The sequence below is a fragment of the Mirounga angustirostris genome, unplaced genomic scaffold, assembly GCF_029215605.1.
Source record: "Mirounga angustirostris isolate CCGP_5_RB_7025 unplaced genomic scaffold, mMirAng1.0.hap1 SCAF_10, whole genome shotgun sequence".
Taxonomy (NCBI): domain Eukaryota; kingdom Metazoa; phylum Chordata; class Mammalia; order Carnivora; family Phocidae; genus Mirounga; species Mirounga angustirostris.
Window position 1 is genome coordinate 122,063,335 of NW_026991718.1, and position 21,537 is coordinate 122,084,871.

At 46.9% G+C, this 21,537-nt stretch overlaps 1 protein-coding gene across 9 annotated transcripts in view; it reads left to right on the forward strand.

Moving 5' to 3' along the window:
* The first annotated feature begins 1,877 nt into the window (after window positions 1-1,877).
* L3MBTL1 (L3MBTL histone methyl-lysine binding protein 1) overlaps window positions 1,878-21,537 on the forward strand; it is a 43,959-nt gene continuing 24,299 nt past the window's right edge. For 8 of the 9 annotated variants that reach the window (XR_010405854.1, XM_064573201.1, XM_064573198.1 and 5 more), the window contains exons 1-7: window positions 1,878-12,331; window positions 18,101-18,253; window positions 18,379-18,605; window positions 18,926-19,067; window positions 19,331-19,484; window positions 19,620-19,752; window positions 20,375-20,456. Coding sequence is in view for 8 of the 9 variants with exons in the window: in XM_064573201.1 (XP_064429271.1) it covers window positions 18,118-18,253; window positions 18,379-18,605; window positions 18,926-19,067; window positions 19,331-19,484; window positions 19,620-19,752; window positions 20,375-20,456 (874 nt within the window). In the remaining variant the exon portion in view is untranslated. The remainder of the gene's footprint in view (window positions 12,332-18,100; window positions 18,254-18,378; window positions 18,606-18,925; window positions 19,068-19,330; window positions 19,485-19,619; window positions 19,753-20,374; window positions 20,457-21,537) is intronic. The other variant, XM_064573196.1, reaches the window with a different exon arrangement.

Consider the following 21,537-nt stretch of genomic DNA (forward strand, 5'->3'; position numbering starts at 1 on the left):
AAGGTGTTTTGTAGTCAATTACATCATTTTGCCTAAGTTAGTAGATTTTAAATAATGAAACTTTTCAAACTTAAATTTGATCAAATTCTTGAAGAAGTTCTTAACACTTGGGATCCCGTTTAGCCTAGTAATTCCACCTTCTGGGAGTGGTCAGTGTAATTGGTGCTTTGTTAGAGTATGGTTCTGTGGTCTTTAATGTTATATAAAAATGGAAGTAGCCTTTCTTTGATTGGAAATTTAGCATATTGTTCAAAGTGGAAAAGCAAATACTGCATTTTCTGCTGGAAGATCATTACATTTAACAGGCACTTAATAGGTTGCTTGGTAAGATCAGTTGCTGATTAAAGTAAAATTCTACTCAACAATCAGTCCTTGTAGTTGATGAGGTTATGTAATAATTGGTTAGATCATCCTTGTAACTTTACAACGTGTGGTTGGCTTGAGAAGAATTTACATGGGTAAACCCGAAACTTTCTGTACTTCATTATGAAGTATAATACTCCTCTGTGGAAGCCAAAGTATACTGCAAATTTGTAGGAGGTACTGGGTAACCAGTTAGTCCATATATGTGTAGACCTAATTAGTTGAAATTGCAGTTTGAGAAACGAATTATCTTGTATCTTTTTGTTCAAGTGCTTTAACTTCATTTAAAAGCACTCATTAACCTTGGTTTGAAACTAGGATGTAGGTTATTTGACTCCGCTTTCTTTTCTTCTAGGAGCTGTCACTAAGGTATCAAGGGCTGGGTTGTACTATATAGTAGGGCATGGTGATAACAGTGTCATCATGCCACAGGTGTGACTAGAAAGCATCATAATCTACTAGAGTTGATTTGTAGGTTCAAATAAATCCAGAAGGCATATCTGATAAAATGAGGCTGCTTGAAAAAAACTGAGTCAAAGATTTTAGGTGTCAAAATCACAGAGTAGCTGGGAGTACTTGATATTGAGTAGAAAGACTTGTTTTTGAGAAGTTTCTGGGCTTCCTGTTATAAAATCTTAGAGCCTACTCTTAGGAATGTAGTGCCCTAAAAGGTTGATGCTTCTTCCATGACCTTATTTTCTTTACTTTCATACTTTGTAAAATTTAGATATTCATAAGAAATGGGTTTTTTTCCTGTATAAACTCCAGAATTTGAGAGAAGACACTGGTGTCATAGTTCATTATTTTGCCTACTTGAAAAAACAAATTACAACTCTTACATGAAGAGGCGTGTCTCCAGCTGGCTTTCAGAATTTGGTTTAAGAATTGGCTTTGACCAAAGTTCTCTTGTTTTCAGGGAAAAAACAAAAGCTTTTAAAACCATAGCCTTTTAAAAAGGAAGGAGGGGGGAATATCACAGTGTGAAATTTGACTTTGTAAAGTCATCCTTCAACGGGGCTTTCTTGTGTTAGTAAAACATCACATGGTCATAGGCAGGTTTTATCTACATTGTTAGCTGCCCCCAAAGTGGGTAATTGTAAGGTAAATGCCTACACCCGTAAGTTTTCTGGTAATGGCAAAGACCAGCTTAGTGAAAGTCCAGTCCTAGTCCATACCTATGGACCTCTGCATCATTGAATATGCTAAAGCCCTAGAACTCTGGCCTGCTTGAGAACAGAGTTGACTGAAATGTTCAGTTCCTTGCTAACTTACAAGTAGGATCTGAGCATCTACATCGTGCCATGTGTACATCTGTGCCCAGATAGAATATTAAACTGAAAGAGCAAAAACAAATGAGCAACATCATGATTCCCCTTTCTTTGACCGGATAATATTGATTGACATGCCGTAGTGCCTTTAAGGCCAGCTTGAGTCCTCCCAGTTCCTGTGGTTTACTGGTCCAGTCCTGTGTTGTTATACCTTCATTTTGGTATCTCTTTTTCCTCCACTTTGTTAACCCCCTTTATGCTTTATTTCCTCAATAAAATGCTTACTGAGGGAAAGGGTCGTTTTGAATTTATTTGTATTCCCACTTAGTGCCAAATATTTGGCAAATGGTTATTTTGAACTAGAGTTGCCACTGGCAGGCCATTCCTGACTTGAGAAAAAGGTCTTGTTTTCAGTTCCTCAGAGACCTGCATTTAGGATCAACACAGTGGATGGTTTATCTTGAGCAAGTCTTTAACAGTTGTGCTTGAATGTTATCCATGAAATGATAAGAATAAGCCATGAGTTGTGCAGATAGGTTAGCATCTAGGGTGGGTGGCTGGCTTGGTGGAGCATGTGACTCTTGATCTCAAGGTTGTAGGTTTGAGCCCCTAGAGATCGGGGAAAGAGATTACTTAAGTTTTTTTTTTTAAATAAAGGTTAGACACTGGGTGTTATACACAGTGAATCATGGAACACTACCTCAAAAACTAATGATGTATGGTGACTAACATAACAAAATAAAAATAAAGGTTAGGGATGCTTGGGCAACTTGGTTAACCGGCTACCTTCGGCTCAGGTTGTGATCCCAGAGTCCTAGGATCGAGCCCCACATCAGGTTCTCTCTTCAGCGGGGAGTCCACTTCTCTGCCTGCTACTCTCCCTGCTTGTGTGGTCTCTCTCTGTCAAATAAATAAATAAAATATTTTAAAATAATAGTAATAATAAAAAATAAAGGTTAATAAGTGGAAGGTACTTAGAATAGTGCCATAATAAATACTATTTGCTACTGTGAAGAATTAAGCATACTAAACTTTAGTGTTGTCCTGCTTTATTTTCACATTAAATTTTCTTACCTGTTACCTTGTAGCAATTTGAACATTTTCCATAATTATTTCTCAGGAAAACTAAGAAAGCTTTAATCACCTTTTCCAAAGTCCTTAACCTAATTTCCTTAATTTAAGACTTGGAGCACTCTAAACTTTGGCAGTTTACATTTAGGAAACTTCACATTTTTGTTATTTACCTTGTTTTTAGGAAGCGTTTTCTGACTTTATCGAATTTCAGTCTTATGGCAGTTGAATGTTCTTAAGTTTTGACTGAATTGCAAAAGTAATACGTACTTGGGAACATAAAGTATCTTTCCTTTGAGCCCCCTGTAAGGTAGCTGCTGTTTATAGTATCTGTCTCTGCCTGGGCTTTGGTCCTAAAGCCTATTCCTTACAACAGGCTGTTCTTACCATGAGTGGTGTTCTGCAGCTTGTTTTTACTTAAAACCTAGAGATCTGGTATTTTAAACGGCTGACTAGTACACTCCTGTATAAGTATACTTTTTCATTACCGACATTGTTTTTTTCAAGTAATTAATCCCTTGGCTTGTATGACAGGAATGAAAAGTACTACTTTTAATATTCAAAATCAAACAATGAGAATATAGAGTATTTACATAGTTTAGTACCTCCTTATCAATTTACACGTTAAAGTTCAAACTTCTTTGAGTGATACCACTTCTTGAATAAGATGGATCTACGTATGTTTGCTCTATTTGCTAAAAGGATGAGTTGATGGGATTGTGTAATCTTCTAGGTCCTCAATAGCTTGTTTAGATTTTTTTGGCTGTGTTACAGCAAAATGATTAACTTTTTTTTTTAAGATTTATTTATTTATTGTAGAGAGAGCACGCAAGTGGGAGAGAGAAAATCCCCAAATAGATTCCCCACTGAGCGCAGAGCCCGACTTGGGGCTCTATCCCGGGAGCCTGAGATTGTGACCTGAGCTGAAATCAAGAGTCAGCCACTTAACCGACTGAGCCATCCAGGCGCCCCGGTAATTAACTTTTTATACTTTAACAGGAAGGAATCGTGGTTAATTCACAAGTCGGAAGATAAATACAAAAGGGTTAATAGAGCAAATTCCACCTTTGACCCCTTGGAGGAAGCCAAGATGGCTAGTTTTTTGCTGCTCCTGGAGATGCAAATCTAGAAAAATTGATATTCCCTAGGTAGTTTCATCATAGTTAATTTGAATTTTACAAAGGCAAATAACAGTATTGCAGCTCAAACACTAGGAAACTTCGTAATTAAATATTTACTATTAATATTTATTTATACCTATTTCCTTTAAAGGTTTTTTTTTTTTTTCTTTTTAAAGATTTTTATTTGACAGGGAACACAAGCAGGGGGAGTGGGAGAGGGAGAAGCAGGCTTCCCGCGGAGCAGGGAGCCCGATGTGGGGCTCGATCCCAGGACCCTGGGATCATCACCTGAGCCAAAGGCAGATGCTTAATGACTGAGCCACCCAGGCGCTCCTATACCTATTTTCAATATTTCTAAGGAAGTCCTAGAATTGTGAAGATTTATAAGCATAGGCAGGATTTAAATCCTAGTTCAGTTCCTAACAGCCCAAAAGCATTAAAAAAAGCAATGTGTATGTCAGATAATTCCTAGTGAAAAGCACTCAAGAAATTAGGTTAAGGGAGGCCCAGAAAGTACAGAATGCATATATTTTCAAGTAATTATTTTGATAAATAGGAAAAACCTGTACAAAAAACTGTATACCCTTTTCACATTCACTAATTATACTTTGTTTCATTTACATATTTTTTTTCCTGAATCATAGGAAAGTAGAGATATCTTGCTGTTTTATCCCGGAAAACTATTTCCTAGTAATGGGACACTCCTTATGTAACTACAGTGCCTACAAAAAATAGCATCAGTGAAGTAGTTCCTACTCCATGGTCCATAGCTCTGTTTCATTAGTTGTCTGCTAATATCCTTTACCTTAGCCAGGATCATTTGCCACATTTTGTCGTCCTGGCTCTTTGGTCTCTTCTAACCTGGACCAGTCCTCTTGACCTTGTCATTTTTGAAGAGTAGAGGACAGTTGACTTTGTAGAATTTCCCTCAATTTGGGTTTGTGTGATTGCTCCTCATGATTGCATTTTTAGCAGGAATACCACAACAATGAGACTGTCCTCAATGCATCTTATCTAGTCATTTTATAATTACCTGTAAGTCAGTACTTCTGTGAGTAGACAGTCTTATAAATAAGGTTCAAAGAAGGAGTTTTTGTTTTTAGGGAGGGAGCCGATCATTTTCAAATTTAAGAGCTGCTGAAGGGGGCGCCTGGGTGGCTCAGTTGGTTAAGCAACTGCCTGCGGCTCAGGTCATGATCCTGGAGTCCCATGGGGCTCCCTGCTCAGCAGGGAGTCTGCTTCTCCCTCTGCCCCTCACCCCTCTCATGCACTCTCTCTCATTCTCTCTCGCAAATAAAATCCTAAAAAAAAAAAAAAAAAAAGCTGCTGAAGGGCGAGCTTTGTTGGCATCAACTAGTACTCCATATACTGAAAGCAAGAGAGTGGTTCTAGCCCAGGGCCAAAGAGGGAGCAGGGGGCACTTGAAATAGATGAGAGATGAAAAGATGAAATAGAAATAAGCCGCGTCCTCACGTAGAAAACCGTGCCCTCTAGTATTGTTGTGGGGGTAAATGCTGTTATCAAAGCACTTGGCAGAGTCACTCCTTAAAGATCAGCTGCTCTTATTAAAACATTCTATAAGTAGTCAAACCCTCAAACTTTTCTAGCCAATTGAGGAAAAGCTAGGCCAAGCAGAGTTGCTGAATATGGTGCCCCAAGTATTAAGAGTAAGTGACCACTACTACTTTTAGCTATTCGTAAACAGCCTTGAGTGTGCTATTTAAATATATTGCTGTTCCTTTGATTTTAGAAGATTGCAGACGCCAGCTAGAGAATAGTGTGATGAACCTCCTGGATACTTACTCAGCTTTAACAATATAGGTCTGTCTGCTTACTCTCCAGATAATTTTGAAGGAAATCCCAGACATTCCAGCTGAAAGTAGTTCACTATATACCTCTAAAAGACATCTTAAATCTTCTCAATTTCTTGTTCTTTGCAGTATATTTGTTGAAGGTCACTGTTGAGGAGTTTTTCAGTCTTGATTTTGCTGATTGCATTCTCATGGTATCATCTAGTATCTTCTAGACCTAAGAACAATGGTTCTCAAAGTGTTCGTGGACCAGTAACATCGGCAGCATCCTCTGGGGATTTAAAACGCAGTTTCTTCAAGCCCCACCCTAGATCACGGAATCAGAAACAAAGTGGAGCCCAGCCATAGGTGTTGTTATAATGAGCCTTCCAAGTGATTCTGGTGTGTGCTCAAGTTTAAGACCCATTATTCTGGAGGCTTTATCAGATTCAGGGGAAGGGTTGGGTTTCCTTCCCAAAACTACTTGGGTATCTTTTTGTCATTGGCAGGCATTGATGATCTTTGCCTAAGTCCATTAAACCATGAACCCATGATTTTAAACACTTTTCAGTCCGTGGCAGTTCTCCTTACTGGTGTCGCCTTATTCTATCTTTAGTCAGGGGAAGTCAACTCAGGTTGCCTCCTGAGTTCATTGAAGCAGCCCTAATAATCTTAGCAAGTTTCCTTGCTTTCTAGTATGGTAAGATTTCCAGGCTCAACTTTCTAGTCCCAGACCTGGAAGCACCCATTTCTCCAAGGAGCCCGGGTTATCTTTATTTGGAAATGGTATTTAGCAAGCACAGTCTGGGCCCTTGGGTGTTCATCGCTTCTAGTTGGATCTTTCTCAGGCCCCCCAGATCAGACTCCTCCTGCTCTTGTGAAGGTCCTCTCCTGTAGGCTAAACATCCCCTCAGCTGTCTCAGCACAGCAGTTTTAAAGCCCCTAACCATCTCCGTTGTCTCCCTGTATTCTGGGTGGTCAGGGTCCCTCTTACAGAGTACCGCCTGCTAGTAAGAGACAGCACTCCAGATTTGCTTTAACCTGCTCGGAGCAGGGGCGCCTGGGTGGCTCAGTCGGTTAAGTGTCTGCTTTTGGCTTGGGTCATGATCCCGGGGTCCTGGGATCGAGCCAGGCTTTGGGCTCCTTGTCAAGCAGGGAGTCTGCTTCTGCCTCTGCCCCTCCCCCCTGGCTTGTGCAAGCACACGCTCCCTCTCTCAAGTAAATGAATACAATCTTTTTAAAAAATCATTTAAAAAAAAAAGACTGCTCAGAGCAGAGCAAGTAGTATGTGGACAACCTGCCCTAATAGATGCTCAGCTGAATTCTGGGTCAGTTCTGGCAAAGGAGTGAGGAAACTTTAATACCCCTACAGAATCTCTTCTGTTCCTTCAGAGAGTTTAAAGCAAATAATGTGTCCTCTTGCTCTGGGTAACGGGAATAGAGGGAGAAGGAAATTCAGAGCGTAAATTTCAGTGTGATTGTAGAATGAGTACACAACAGCATTATAATTGGAATGAGCAAATAAGATCTTAAGTTACAGCTTTTGTCCACCTTTGCTGTAGATGACATTCCCCTGCAGACCCAGTAGGAACTCCAGCTTGGATAGCTGTGGCTGTGATTGTAATAAGCTGGTCAGTGTAATACCCTGAGTCATAATGGTCCAAAACATTCAATAAACGTGTACTAAAGGCCTTGCCAGATTCTCTTAACAGATCTACATATATTTCTGTATATCCCCCCTTCATGAGCAGAGTACCTCCTGTCCCTTGATATGGGCCAGTGGAATTTTGGCAGGCACAGCATGTTTAGTAGGCTAGATATTACCCTCCCCTTCCCCAAAGATGCCTACCTTCTAACCCTCTAACCTGTCAGTATGTTACTTACATGGTGAAAGGAACTTTGTAAATGTGACTAAATTAAGGTCTGGGAATGGGAAGATTATCCTGGATTATCCAAGTGGGCTCACTGTAATTACAATAGGGAGGTTGGAAGGTAAAAAGATAAGGAAAAGTTGATGTGAAAGCAAGCAAAATTAGAGACTGGAAGATGCTACACTACTAGCCTTGAAAATGGAAAGGACCACTAGGCAAGAAAACTAAATTCTCCACAACCTCTGGATGGAGCACAGCCCTACCCACAGCTTGACCTTGTGAAGGTCCTCTCCAGGCTAAACATGCCCTCACTCATTTGGACTTCTGATCTCTCCAACTGTGAGGTAGTACATTTTTATTTTAAGCCACCAAATTTGTGGTAATTAGTTACTGCAGCTATAGGAAACATACAGCATGACTAAAGGCTTAAGAAGCACTTGCACAAATGGGCTTGGTCTTTGGCATCTCAGTCATCACCATGAGAATAATATCCCTTTGTGGGCCTGCTGGTAGAAGATGAGACAGGTGGGACCAAGCTGTCTGTTAGCCTCCGCCACCTACAGCTTGAAACAGACCAGCCTAAATCCACCAACCTGCAGATGTATGAAAAGGAAAAACAGGCAGTTATTTCATTTTGCCTAAACAGATACTTGACATTTGGCCTTCCCACACCATCACCCCTCAATCCTCTGCCTATTCTGAGCCCCAGGAAGCTAACCTCCATTGGCTGCATCCACATATTCCTTTGCCCTCTGATTTCTGATCAGGTTCAGCCATTAGGAAGCAGCAATAGGATATGGGAAAGATTAAGATTGGAGTACTTCCAACAGCTCCCTCCCTGTAGAGTTCAGGCTGGAGGTGGCCCTCATCGGAAGGGCATAGTGTCTTCTATACACAGCCCTCTTGTTCAAGTCCTGGTAACCACTGTCCCCTTTTCCTAGTCCCATTGATCTTTAGCTAACAATTGTGATTTTCCAACAACCTGTCCAGACCTTTAAAAACAGACCCTTTATTAAATTCTCTTCAAATTTACTCAGTTGGAGTGTGTGCCATGTTTCCTGTCATGACCCTAACAGATAACAAGTAGATATTTCCTATTTGAATAAAGTATAAAACATTACACTTACTTGATGAAGTTGGCTTTTTTCATTTGCTATCCAAAGCCAGGAAGAGTTTCTTGAGTTAATTCTTGCCTCTCAGTAGATAAGCTTTTCTGAGGGAGATACCCACCCACTCTGCCACCCCCATATCTGGCTAACAATGTCCAAGTACCTGGCTTGTACCAGAAAGCCAATGTGTTCCTTGAGTGGAAGAAGAAGGGAGATTGGAAGGTAAATCCCTAGCAACCCCATTCCAAATAGCTGATTATGGGATATGAAGTGCTATGGACTGAATGTTTATATGTCCCCAAAATTCATGCTGAAGCCTAATCCCTAATGTGATGGTATTTGGAGGTGGGGATTCTGGGAGGTAATTAGGTCATGAAGGTGGAGCCCTCATGAATGGAATTAGTTAGCACTCTTATAAAAGACTCCAGAAAGTTCCTTGCACCTTCTGCCATGTGAGGACACAGCAAGGAGGCGGCTATTTGTGAAGCCAGGAAGACTTCACTAGACATGAAATCTGCAGCACCTCGATCGTGGATTTTCCAGCCTCCAGAACTGTGAGAACTAAGTTTCTGTTGTCGTAAGCCACCTAGTCTAGTCTACGATGTTCTGTCCTAGCAGCCCAAGAGCACTAGAACAGGAAGGTATCTGAAAAATGAAATCAGAAGATGGCCTGGAGCACATGAGCCAGAGCAAAGCAACATAATGTCTTGTCCAGAGACTTAAGGTTCTTGAACCACCTTTCCTAAGTGGTATTTGTCCCCACTGACAGGCTAATTCTTTGGGAAGAAAGTCCTTGGTACTGGGAAATAAAACGCCTTGAGACCCAGTTTGGGCTTCTGACCTCTAGAACGACAAGGTAATAAATTTATGCTTTTTTTAAGCCACTAATTTGTTCCACAATAGAAAATGAATATGCCTTGATTGATTCTTTTTTGTTGGGTACCTCAGTGTCCTAAGACAAGAATTCTATCAGTATGTTAAGAACAAGGTTCAGGGGCACCTGGGTGGCTCAGATGGTTAAGCGTCTGCCTTCGGCTCAGGTCATGATCCCAGGGTCCTGGGATCGAGTCTCACATCGGGCTCCCTGCTCCTTGGGAGCCTGCTTCTCCCTCTGCCTCTCTCTCTCTGTCTCTCATGAATAAATAAATAAAATCTTTTAAAAAAAAGAACAAGGTTCAGATATTTAGCAGGGTGGGGGTAAGGGAAATAGCTGAGGCTCTGGCCCTCACCGAAACAAGTTCTAGTGGTTACAAACATAAGCTTCCATTCCCAAAGCCAAATAAAATGTCAGTGTCTAATGTTCTGGGTAACATAAACCCATGGCCTGGGGGAGAGCAGGACCTGAAGTTGATCATATTTGGAAAGTTGGGTCTCCCTTGCCTTTCCCACTATGGACCCACAAATACATAGTCTAGGTATGCGAGGTATCCAGTCTTTACACTGGTTTAAGTTCATACTCCCAGTATCACCTGGACTTAAGATCCCATCTCCTGCCATTAAGTGTGTGATGAAACCCAAATCCCTAGCAGCTGGTCCCTGTCACTCATCAAGAACCACCTCCAGGACAAGAGAGACACCAGGCCACCCTTACCCCACCCCAACCCCGTTGCTCTGTTTCCCTCTTTTGTTTCTGACTCCTGCTGGTTACCCTTTCAGCCATGAATTTACTCTTCTTCCTCCTTTGCTTGCTTTTTTCTTGTAATACTTTTCCCAGGATTCTGGGGTGTTTATGCTAGAAAGGACTCTTTCCCTATTAGTGAAGTCTGTCATGTTGGAACCAGAAGTATTTTCACACTGAACTATAAAGGGCACATTTTGATGATTCCTAAAATACATAGACTGCCTCAATGGTGAATTAAATTCTGTAGAGACAGGTGTGGGCTGCTTACAACAGTTTTCCCAGTGTTTCTATTAACATTTCAAACAAATTTGGGTCCACTCTTGGGTAGAAGGTTAACTTGGAGAAGACACTGGGGGCTACAGACTTGTAAAAGAGGGGTCTGTCACTTGAGGGAAGGACTAGACTTGCTCCCTTGCTCCTGAGGGCATTCTGGAGAAGCAGAAGAAACACTGGCTGTGTGAGAAACAACCTGCCCCAAATCACATCAACTTGAGGAGCTCTCCATCCCTGAAGGTGCTCAGGCAAGCAAGACCACCGAAAGTATCAGGACCACCTGTTAAGACTGTTAATGGGCAGAACAATAATGTCTCAGCAACTCATGTTGGTTCCTACATCCTGCTAGCTCAGATTCCACTCGTCTGTCTGAATCACTGTCTGCAAGACGCATTTGTAATTGAGAAGTCATGTGTTTGTGTAGTTTCATCACTGTCTTGTAATCCGGATACCTAAAATAAACCTTTTGGAAAATCTAGAACAAGCAGTCTGGGTAGAGATGAGAGAAAAAGCGGATGGTTGTGTGCGTATCGGTGTGCATAGAGAGACCTCCATTGTTATGGCAACCAGCGTCCTCAACTGATGCAGTTCTGTTCCCAATAATACGAGATGTGATTAAAAATTGACATTGCAGCAAAGAAGAACACATGTAATGCGTCGGCGTGGCAACCAGAATAAAGTCTGCATAAATTTAAACCCGATGGTCACAATTTGGGGAATTTGCCTACAATTAATTAGGAACCTTCTCTCATCTGGACTGGAAGTCAGGAGCCTGGAGGTCTGACCTGTGGCCATGACCTTAGGCCAAATGGACTTCAGTGTCCTTTTCTGTAAAATAAGGGATTAGGTTAAATCTTTTCGTGTGGGAGAGGGGCCCCGGGCTCTAGACTGTATCAAGAGTTTCCCTGTTTTTATCCGCATGCAGTATATTAGCAAATATTTATTGAGCACCCACACTCAGTGTCCAGCTGAGCGCTAAGGATACAAAAACTGTCTCTCTCGGAGCTTGCAGTCTCTTAACCTCTCCAATTACACAAATCTATGTGAAACTACAGCTGTGATATGTGTAAATAGAGGTATTTTGTGCTATAAGAACCAACAACAGAGATGTGACTAGTTAGATCAAGGATACTGAAGCACAGAGAAGCAGTGACTTGCTCAAGGTAACACCACAACGAGAACCATATGCCAAGAAAGTGAGTCTTTACAAATGGAGAAATGGAGTACCAGGAGGATAAGGTGATGTCTTCCAGGTCACACCAGCAGCCATGGCAATAGGGCCATCTAAACGCAGGCGCGGCTAATGCTGCCCTTTATGCCTGGCAGGGTCGGAATCAGAACCCACGCCACCCTGGGCGGCCTCTCCTCTGGTCGCGCGGCCCTTCACCCTTCGGAGGCCGTTTTCGGACGCTCCTTGGCTCCCCTCCTCCAGGGCGTGGAGGCAGGCACGGTGGGAAGGCGTTGGACACCGCAGCGACCCAGCCGGGGTTCGTGCGGGAGCACAACCCCGTCTTTTGTCACTGACCACTCAGCTGGGGCCCGGCAGGCTCGCTCCCTGGCTCGGCGGGCCCCGCGGCGCGCTGCTGGCCGTGACGCGGAGGTGGGGGGGGCGGGGGGCAGGATGAATCTCAACCCGCCTCGCCCGCGCAGCCGTCGGGTCGCGGGCTGCGGGGAGAGGCCACCAGGCCCACGCGGCCGGACCCGCGCCCCCTGATCCCGCTCGGCGCGCGCTCCGCACCCCGCGTCCTGCAGGGAGGCGGGCCCGCCCCCCGTGCGCGCAGGCGCGCGCGGCGCGGGGCTCGGATGGCAGCTCGGCGCCGGGCGGCCACGGGCGGGCCTCGCAGGTAGGGAGCCCGCGGCGGGGGCTCGGCCCCGGGGTGCGGGGCGCCGCCCGCCCTGCCGCCTGCCCTGCCGCCAGTGCCCGGTGCGCGGCCCCGGCGCGCGGCCTGTGGCGAACGCCGCCGGCGGGGGGCGCGGGCTGGGGAGGAGAGCGGGGGAGCGGAGCGGAAGGGGTCCGGGTGGAGCGCTGCGGGGCGGGGGCCGGCGGCTGCGGGGCTGGGGCCCGCGAGCGGGGGAGGCGTCGGCTCCGATATTAGCGAAATGCAGTCAATTAAGAGTTTTCATTAATACCACGGAAGGTGTAGAGGGCGGGCTTTGGGGTTTCTTAGGAAATGGGTCATTTGGCAAACTTTCTTTTTCCTACCATTGATTTCCGATTTTTTATAACGGGAAATGGGGTTTATTATTTTGCCATAACGAGAAAGAATAAAAATAATTCCGCCATTTTGGCGTCTTAAAAAGTAACCGTTGCACGGAGTCGACAGGTCAGTGGCCGCCCCGCCCGCCGCCCTGTGTGCTGGTCCCCCGAGGGCCCGCAGGCTGCGGTCCCGACCCCGGAGCTGGCTTGCCCCCCCTCCCTCGCGTCCCGGCCGCAGCTGCGGGGGGCAGGCCTCAAGTTTGTGGCGCTCAGTCTCGCTGGGGCTCTGAGTGTGTGTTGCTCCCCACCCCCAACGCCTAGAGCCAGGGCTTTTATTGAGCGTCTGTTGTATACGAGGCCTTGAAGGGCAAGCAGTTGGGAGGAACCTTAGCAGAGAGACGACGAGAAAATAAACAGAGACATACTCATTCAATAAATATTTATTGAGCATATGTTATGTGCCAGACACCTCTCTGGCCCCGGGGACCCAAATGGCTATTTTAGGTCAGGTTCCCTGGAACCAGACTCTGGGAGGGAGATGTGAGCGCAGGTGTACCGGAATGCCCTTGCGAATATCACCTGTAGGACAGGGAAGACAGCAAGGTGCTGGACAGAAGTTGAACAGCCAAGGTAGTCTCAACAGAGGCCTCAGCCTGTCCCAGGGGAAGCTCTGGAGTGGACAGGGCCCTGCTGAGATATCCCAAATTGAGGCAGGGGGGTGAGGCCTTTCCTCCCCTTATCAGCTGGTCTAACAGGATGGCTGCTTCCAGGAGAGGGCACTTGGGCGAGGCAGCTCCCCTGGCTGAGGGCAGTTCCCAGAGAAGGTGACAGCTGAGGGCTGCCCGTGACAACCTTTAGGGCTGGGACCTCCCACCTTAACCCTAGCCTCTGAGCAGCACAGCCCCGGGAAATCGAATTCCAGCCCCGAAGGCAAGAATGGCTAAACCTTGTATGGATTTCAGCACCACTGCTTCTTATAACGTTGACCACTTTTTACTCCCAGCTCTCTGATTCATTCAGTGACGATTTGAGTGCTGCCTCTCTGTTAGGCTTTTTTGCACGTCAGCTGCTTTGTTCCATCTCTGGGGGAGACAGACAAGTTAATGCATAGTTAGACTGTGGTGGAGTGGAACACAGCCCAGGGGATGATTAACTTTGTTTGGGGGTGGATTCCGGGAAGGCTTCAAAGAAGAGGTGTTACTCAAGGTGGATCTTAGAGGATGATTAAGATTTCTCCAGACCTATGGGATGTGGAAAGGTACCAAGCAGAAGGAACAATATGTGCAGAAGACACAGGAGTGGGGTTCTGAGGGTGTGATCAGGCCGTAAGGGTAGGAGTGGATGGGTTCCTGGCACGTGGCTTGGGCCTGGGAGCCATTTCAGACTGGTTGTGCTGCTGTGTGTACCAAGTGAGACAGTGTTTATGAAAATGCTGCGTGAGCTGCAAACATAAGGGGTGGCAGCAGGAGAGGAAGAGTGAATTCAAATCACAGAGAAAGCAGTCACAGGCCTCAGAAAAACTCCTGGTCTAGCTGGGGAGGAAGAACACAGAAGCAAAGCAGTAGGTGCTGCGAGCCAGGAGCCCACAAGTACATGTGATGAGTCCCAACATCACAGGTGCACTGGATCCTCTTTCCTCCTGCATATTCAAGGACTTGTCTTCTAGAATTATTCTTTTTCCCCTGCACTGCCCATTTTTTCCTCTCCATAGGTTCATTTTCATCAGGTACAAACATGCTCTAACATCTCCTATTTAAAAACAAACCAACAAACCCCCACGCCCCTTCCTTGAGACCACATCACTCTTCAAACACCATCCCCCAATTCCACGCGCTCTCCTTCACATCACGAGCTCCTTGAGAGAGTTGTCAGTCCCATTGTTCCACTTCCCTTTCTCCCATTCTCCTGAGGAGCAAACCTTAGTGTCAGCTTCCCCCACTAGAATGTAGAGTCTGTGGCAGAGGTTTTTGTCTGTTTTGTTCACTGACAAATCTGCATTGCCTAGAACAGTACCTGGCGCATAGTAGGTGCTCAGTAAATATTGAACTAATCCATGATCTCTCTCTAGAATCCACTGCAGTCTGGTTTTTGTGTCCCCAGCTCCTCAGAAGTGGCTCTTGTCGAGGTTTCTAAGGACCCCCTTTTTGCCCCAGTGGTCAGCTCTCAGCCCTCCCCTCACTTGATCTGTCAGTGGCATTTCACACCGTTGAGCAGTCCCACTGTCCTGAAAACATTCCTCCTGTGTCCTCCAGAAGTTCAGACTCTTCTGGATTCCCTCTGACCTGAAGGCAGGCTCTTTTACCAGATCATCCTCTTCCCATCCTGTAAATCTTGGTGAGCTCCAAAGCTCCTACCTTTTTCTTTATACTCAGTTCTGTGGTTTTCAATGCCCCTACGCACGACGGCTTTCCCATTTACATTTCCAACCCAGCCTTAGCCCTTATTTCTACAATATATGCTTCCTGAGAGCACTTTGTCTTTTTCGAGACTGTATTCCCAGAGCACAGAACGGAGCTGACACCTAGTTGGCCCTACAGTGTTTGCAAACAAGGGCAACAAACCTGAGCAGGAGGGCAGTCCCCTCGGCCACCCTTCCTGGACACCCCCGAAACATGTGGGGGGTTTCGAAACAGGAACACGTTCTTCCAGGAGTAACCACACTCACTCTTAGTGACTGCCAAGGTTTTGAATTAAAAGATTGACTCTATCTAAAAGAACTTAAAGTGCTACAAGTACATCAGCTGTGCAAAGCAAAATAGTTAGAATTGAAATTCAGGGAATTCTATTTTATAATTTTAACAAAGGGAAACACACCTTGGTTTGAATGTTGCCTTCATTAATCAGGTTATATATCTAGCCTTCACCTACCTGATTATATAATATAGAGGATGGACTCTCTGTTTTAGGGAGGAAAAGCTGGGAAATAAATGAGTGCACAAGAACAGCAGGTGGGAGGAGGGTGGGAGAGACAGCAACCCCTCCAAGCTGACTTTGCTAGCAAGCAGCTTCCATGTTACCGGCCAGAAGCTACCAAGCTCCCTGGAATTTCTGTTAAAAGGGAGTGGATTGGTGTTTGTTGAAAGCCTGCTGCTACCGAGACTTCACACGTTTTTCGCATGTGATCTTCACCAGAACACTTTGAGGTAGATATCATTACTGGATTTATTTTACACACGAGGAAACTGAGGCTCAAGTCAGGTAAGCTACTTACTCAGAGTCACGGGTGTTAAGTGCTGGAGCTGAGATTCACACTGTCTTAAGTCTGTCTTGAGCCGAGGCCATGTTTTCCTTTAACTTGTATGCCAGAAGCCATTGTCAAGGACTGCCAACTCCTTAAAGCAACCAGGTATCAATCACACATCCAGAGCTTTTTATCAACAAGTTGAAATTACTGAAATTCAACACATATTTATTTAGCACCTACTGTGTGCAGGCACTATCCAGGGGCTGGCTGTATAGCAGTGGACAAGACAGATACAAGTCTTTGCCTTCATGGAACTTATATTTCTATGGGGATGACTGATCACACACAAATAAGTAAATGAAGATCATTATTGATTATAATGAAGGATGCAAAGGAAATAAACACAGTGATGGATTGAGCGCTAGTGGTGTGGGTGAGGGGTATGCTGCTTAAACTGAGTGGCCATGAAAGACCTCTTCTGAGGAGGTGACCACTGAGCCGAGGCCTGGAGGATGGGAAGCAGGCAGCCAAGCAGAGAGCTTAGGGAGGTGCATTCTAAGCAGAGGGGAGAACAAGGATCAAGAGCTCTAAGGTGGGAACATTTGTTAATGAGTAGAAGGAAACCAGTATTTGTTGGGGTGGAGAACAGGTGAAGAGTGGTGGAGGATGAGGTCAGAGAGGAAGACAGGGGTCAGATTCTATAGGGGGAAGCACTTTGATTTTATTCTAAGGGCAATGGAGAGCCATGGAAGAATTTTAGGTAGGGAAATTATGTGATTTGGCTTACATTTTTAAAGCTTTCTCTTACTGGAGAATAGACTGTAGGGGGCAAGAGAGGAAGAAGGGAGATGAGGTAGGAGGCAGTTTCTGAAGTCCAAGGAGAGCTGATGGCAGTTGGGACTCTCATGGAAGCAAGGAGATGGAGAGAAGTCAGACTGTGAGATGTGTTTTGCAAGTAGAGACGACAGGCCAATTATAATATATGTAAAGTTTTGCTGTCCAACACAGTAACTATGGCCACTGTGACTATTTAAATTTAATTTAAGATTTAAAAAATTTGGTTCTAGGGTGCCTGGGTGGCTCAGTCATTAAGCGTCTGCCTTAAGCTCAGGTCATGATCCCAGGGTCCTGGGATCAAGCCCCTCGTCGGGCTCCCTGCTCAGCGGGAGGCCTGCTTCTCCCTCTCCCACTCCCCCCGCTTGTGTTCCTTCTCTCACTGTCTCCCTCTCTGTCAAATAAATAAATAAAATCTTGAGGAAAAAAAAACGAACAAACTGAAAAGTGAATAATTCTAAAAAATAATAAAAATAAAAATTTTAAAATTCAGTTCTTCATTCACACTAGCCACATTTCAGTTGTTCAGTAACCACATGTGGCTAGTGGCTACTAGTGTGTTGGACAATGTAGGCATAAGACACTTACATCATCACAGAAAATTCTGGACAGTGATGGTAAGACTCGCACTAGAACAGTGGCCAAAACGTTTTAGGAGTTAAGTAAATGATAGATAGATCCTAAGTATAGTTATGTCATTAGGTCTTTTTTTTTCCCCCATATATTTATTTGTTCAACAACCTCTTTATTAAATACCTTTTTTGCCCTTGCTTTATTATATAGAAAAGTCATGCACTGCCTGGGTTCTCAAACAACACCTCTTTGCTCTCCACATGTATGCATTTGTTCAACGGATGTTATAGTGCTTACTCTGTGCTTGGGGTTGGAAGGATTGCGGGCAGGGGGCATGTAAGAATATAAGAATGTGATTGGGAAAGATCACCTCCTAGGAAAATGGACCTTATGAGTGAGATCGAACCTGGTACTTGAGGGCTCTAAATCCCCAGGAAGAAGAGATTGATCCTAGTGAGGCTGGAGGTGGGGGTTGAGAAGAGGGGAGTTCAGAGGTAGCCTGGGCTCTGTCACTGACAGCTGGCCAGACAGAACCTTGACCTGAGACCTACTCCCCAGAGTCAGTTGTGTACCTATACATCACAGTTTACAAAACACCCTCACGCATGCCCATCTTCCAGAGTCTGGGGGAGATGCAAGGCCTGGCCAGAGCCCTCACCTGGGTGACCTGGTTAGAGCCAGGAGCCAGACTTAATGTTGGTCTCCTAAGACACCCTGCTCTCCTCAGGACTGAGGCTTTTCTCTGCAGGTTGCCAACCTGAGGGTGAAGAGTTCCTCCTCAAAGAAGCCTGCTCCCTCCCTAATCTCCCTGGGGGTCGTGTTCAGCTTGCAGGCCTACCAGGATGGAGGGGAATGCCGAAATGGAGATGCTGAGGACACTGAAGGGGCCCTCCACAGGAGAGGTCAACGTGCACCTGGTGGCCAGAGACAGTCCAGGTTCCAGCTCTCACCTGCCGGCTACTGCCTTCATCATCCCAGGTGGGCCAAGCCAGGGGCCTGGAGGGAGGTGTGGATCCCGGGAAGGACATACTTTCACCTGCCTACACACGCATGGGGCAGGGCCACCAGGCTCACCTCTGACATGTCTGTGTATTTGTTCGCAGCCGGCTCGGCCACCCTTGGCCTGCCCAGCAGTGCCCTGGATGTTTCCTGTTTTCCGCGGGAGACGATCCATGTGGGCGCTCCGGAGCGAGTGGCCGGCAGCGTCCCTGTCACGGCCACCGTTCTGCCGCAGTTAAGCGCGGCGCCTGCGGCCAGCTCCAGCGCCACCACCGTGCGGCTCCTGGAGTGGACGGAGGCTGCGGCCCCGCCTCCTGGGAGTGGCCTACGGGTCAGTGTCTGTGGGGATTGGCGGGGGCCTGCGAGCCCCACCTGTGGGGCGGGGCCAGCGGGCTGGAGGCGGGGCCCGAGGCGAAGGAGGGGGAAGGGGCTCGCGATGGGGGGGTTCTGGGGTGCGGCTTTGAGTGAGGGACTCCAGGGGCATGGCTTGGGTGGAGGCGCTCGGGGTCTGGCGGGCTGCTGGGGGCGTGGCTTGGAGCGAGGCACCCGGAGTGGAGCCTTGCGGAGTAAGGCGGCGGGAGGGGACCTTGCCGATCAGAGGCGGGTCGAGGGGGTACAGGAGTCCCGTCCTCAGACCCTCCCACGCTCCAGTTCCGGATAAGCGAGTACGCACCACTGAACATGGTAGGAGCGGAGCAGCCCCCGAGCCCCGAGCTACGGCCCGAAGGTGTGGCCGAATATGAAGATGGCGAGGCCCCGGCGGGAGGTGGCGATGCGGGCACCCAGCAGCCGGGTAGGACCCCCCAGTCCCCAGGCTGGGGCCCTGCCCGGGTGGGTCGAGGCCCGAGCTCCCTGAGGAGTCTCCAGTGTGGGGGGTGGAGGAGGATGGAGTGGGTGGCCTGGGTCCTGCGGGTGCGTCCAGGGGTTGGTCCTGAGATAGAGAAGACTGTTGGGGGCCTGTCCAGGGGAGCTAGAGGGGGCGTGGGCTCCGAGGTGGGCGGAGCCTGAGTGTGGCTGTGATGGATGGGAGGCCTGAGGCCCCTTTGGCCCCCACAGCGGACCTTCCCCAGGATCCTCCAGAAGATCCCCCCCAGGATCCCCCAGAAGATGATGGTGCTTGTCAGTGCCAGGAGTGTGGACCTCAGCAAAGCGTGGGTCCAGATCCTGCTGGTTCCTCCAATGATGACTGCCCGCCACTGTTCCAAGAGCGGTAAGGGAGAGGGTATTGCAACCCTACTTGCTCTGCCTTGGGGCCCCCCCATTCTCCATTCCTGCTCAGGGCTTAGGAGAAGGACTGGGTGGTGTAGGGTGGGTGGTCCTTTCTCTCAGGCCATCTGTCCCTCAGGTCGGTCATAGTGGAGAACTCCTCAGGCCAGAACTCCTGCACCAGTGCTTCTGAGCTTCTCAAACCCATGAAGAAGAGGAAGCGCCGGGAATACCACAGCCCATCAGAGGAGGAGTCAGAGCCTGAGGCCTTGGTAGGAAGAGGGCAGTGGGGAGGGGAAGGGGAGGCTAGAGGCTACCTGTCAATTCCCACTATCCTCTCCATTAATCCGGGCTGTGGGGCTGGGCCAGAGAAGACACATGATGACTCACTCATCGTATTTTGGGGTCCCATTTTGACTCAGGTTCTGTACTGAGTTAGAAGAAAATGATTAAGTCACCCTCTTTGCTTTTCTGGGGCTTCCATCTCAGTCTAGTGTCAGGGCTAAGTCACATTCACATACACCAGCACCCAAGTAGATGAGTAGCAGATGAAAAGCTCCATCACTGGAGCCCCGTCAGGAGGCCAGAGGCAGAGAAGCTGGAAGAGACAGAGCATGAAAGCTCCAGTGGGCAAGTAAAATCAACACACAGCAGGTCTGAGGAATGAGGAGGATTGTAGTCAGACTGTGAAACTAGGGGCTGTATGCTTATGGGAGTTTGTGCCCACGTAGTCAGGGTTGCCCACTGGAGCTCTGTGCCTGCTGGTAGCCTAGAAGAAATTCCCCTTGTTTGGGGCAGAATACCGGGTGACCAGAGAGCCAGGCAGGGGCCTGGAATAGAGGCTGGGGCTTCACCCCAACCCATGAGGACAGGAATCAGGCTTGCCTTCCACAGGAGAAGCAAGAAGAAGGAAAGGATCCAGAGGGCCGACCCACTGCTTGCACCCCAGAAAGTGAGGAGTGGAGCAGCCAGCCTGGTATGGGGGCCTCTGTGTGTGTGTGTGGATGTGTTGATGTGATGTGAACACACCTTTGGAGGTGTGAGGCTGAGAGTATGCGTCACGCGTGTGATGGTGTGTGTTACATACATAGATGAGTATAAAGTAGCGTATGTGTGAGGGAGAGGGAAAATGCGAGAGAGACAATGTTTCTGGCTCATGCATTAGTATGCGTGTATTTGGGGAGGGATTATATTGTGTGTTTGTTTTATCCTCTGTTATCCAGTTGTGAATAGGCCTCACTGCCAGGCTCAGAATCCAAAGACTTAAATAGCTTTTAATGGCATCACGTGGCGTTGCTTCCCTTTGGTGGTGTGAGCAAGTTTGTACGGGCCATTGGTCTGACCTTGCTATTGGAGCTCCCATTCTGGCCTTTTGGTTCTTAAAAAAAAAGGGAACAAAGGCCATTCAGAGTCAGCTCTGGCCCTCAGGCCATCTCCACTCCCACGTGACAACAGTCAACAGGAGCTGAGTAACAATTATCACACTTGTAATCACCTAGGTGCTGCAGAACAGCTTGTTGAATTCCATCTTCCTCCCTCAGAACTGAATTTATTTTATTAATCGTTGTATCGCTGGTGCTCAGCTCAGCGACTGGGGTTGAGTAGACTCTCAATCAATGTTTGCTCAGTACATGAATGCATGAGTTGTGTGTTGGTGATTCCTCTCAGACCATGGCTCAGTTGCCTGAGTTAGTGTCTTTCCTGTCTCAGAGAGAGCCAGAGGGTGAAGTGAGTTCTTAGGACATTCTGCCTTGATGGATCCGGTGCTGGCCAGAGGAACCCAGTCTGTGTCCTGGGCTCCAAACTCTGTAGTTCCCATTCGAAATTCTGCCCATCGCAACCAAACCAAATTTTCACTGCTGTCTCTCACATCAGAGGCCAAAAGCATAGCTCTCATTGATTTATGGCCTCTTAAATCTTACGTAGAGGAAGGAGACAGTGTCCAACCACCCAAGACAGTGGCTCAGATTCATGAATCAGCATTCTTCTAGCTGGGTCCTGTTGAGCAGTACAGAATTATCTTTTGATTCATACCTCTTGCCCTCTCAACGGTAAAC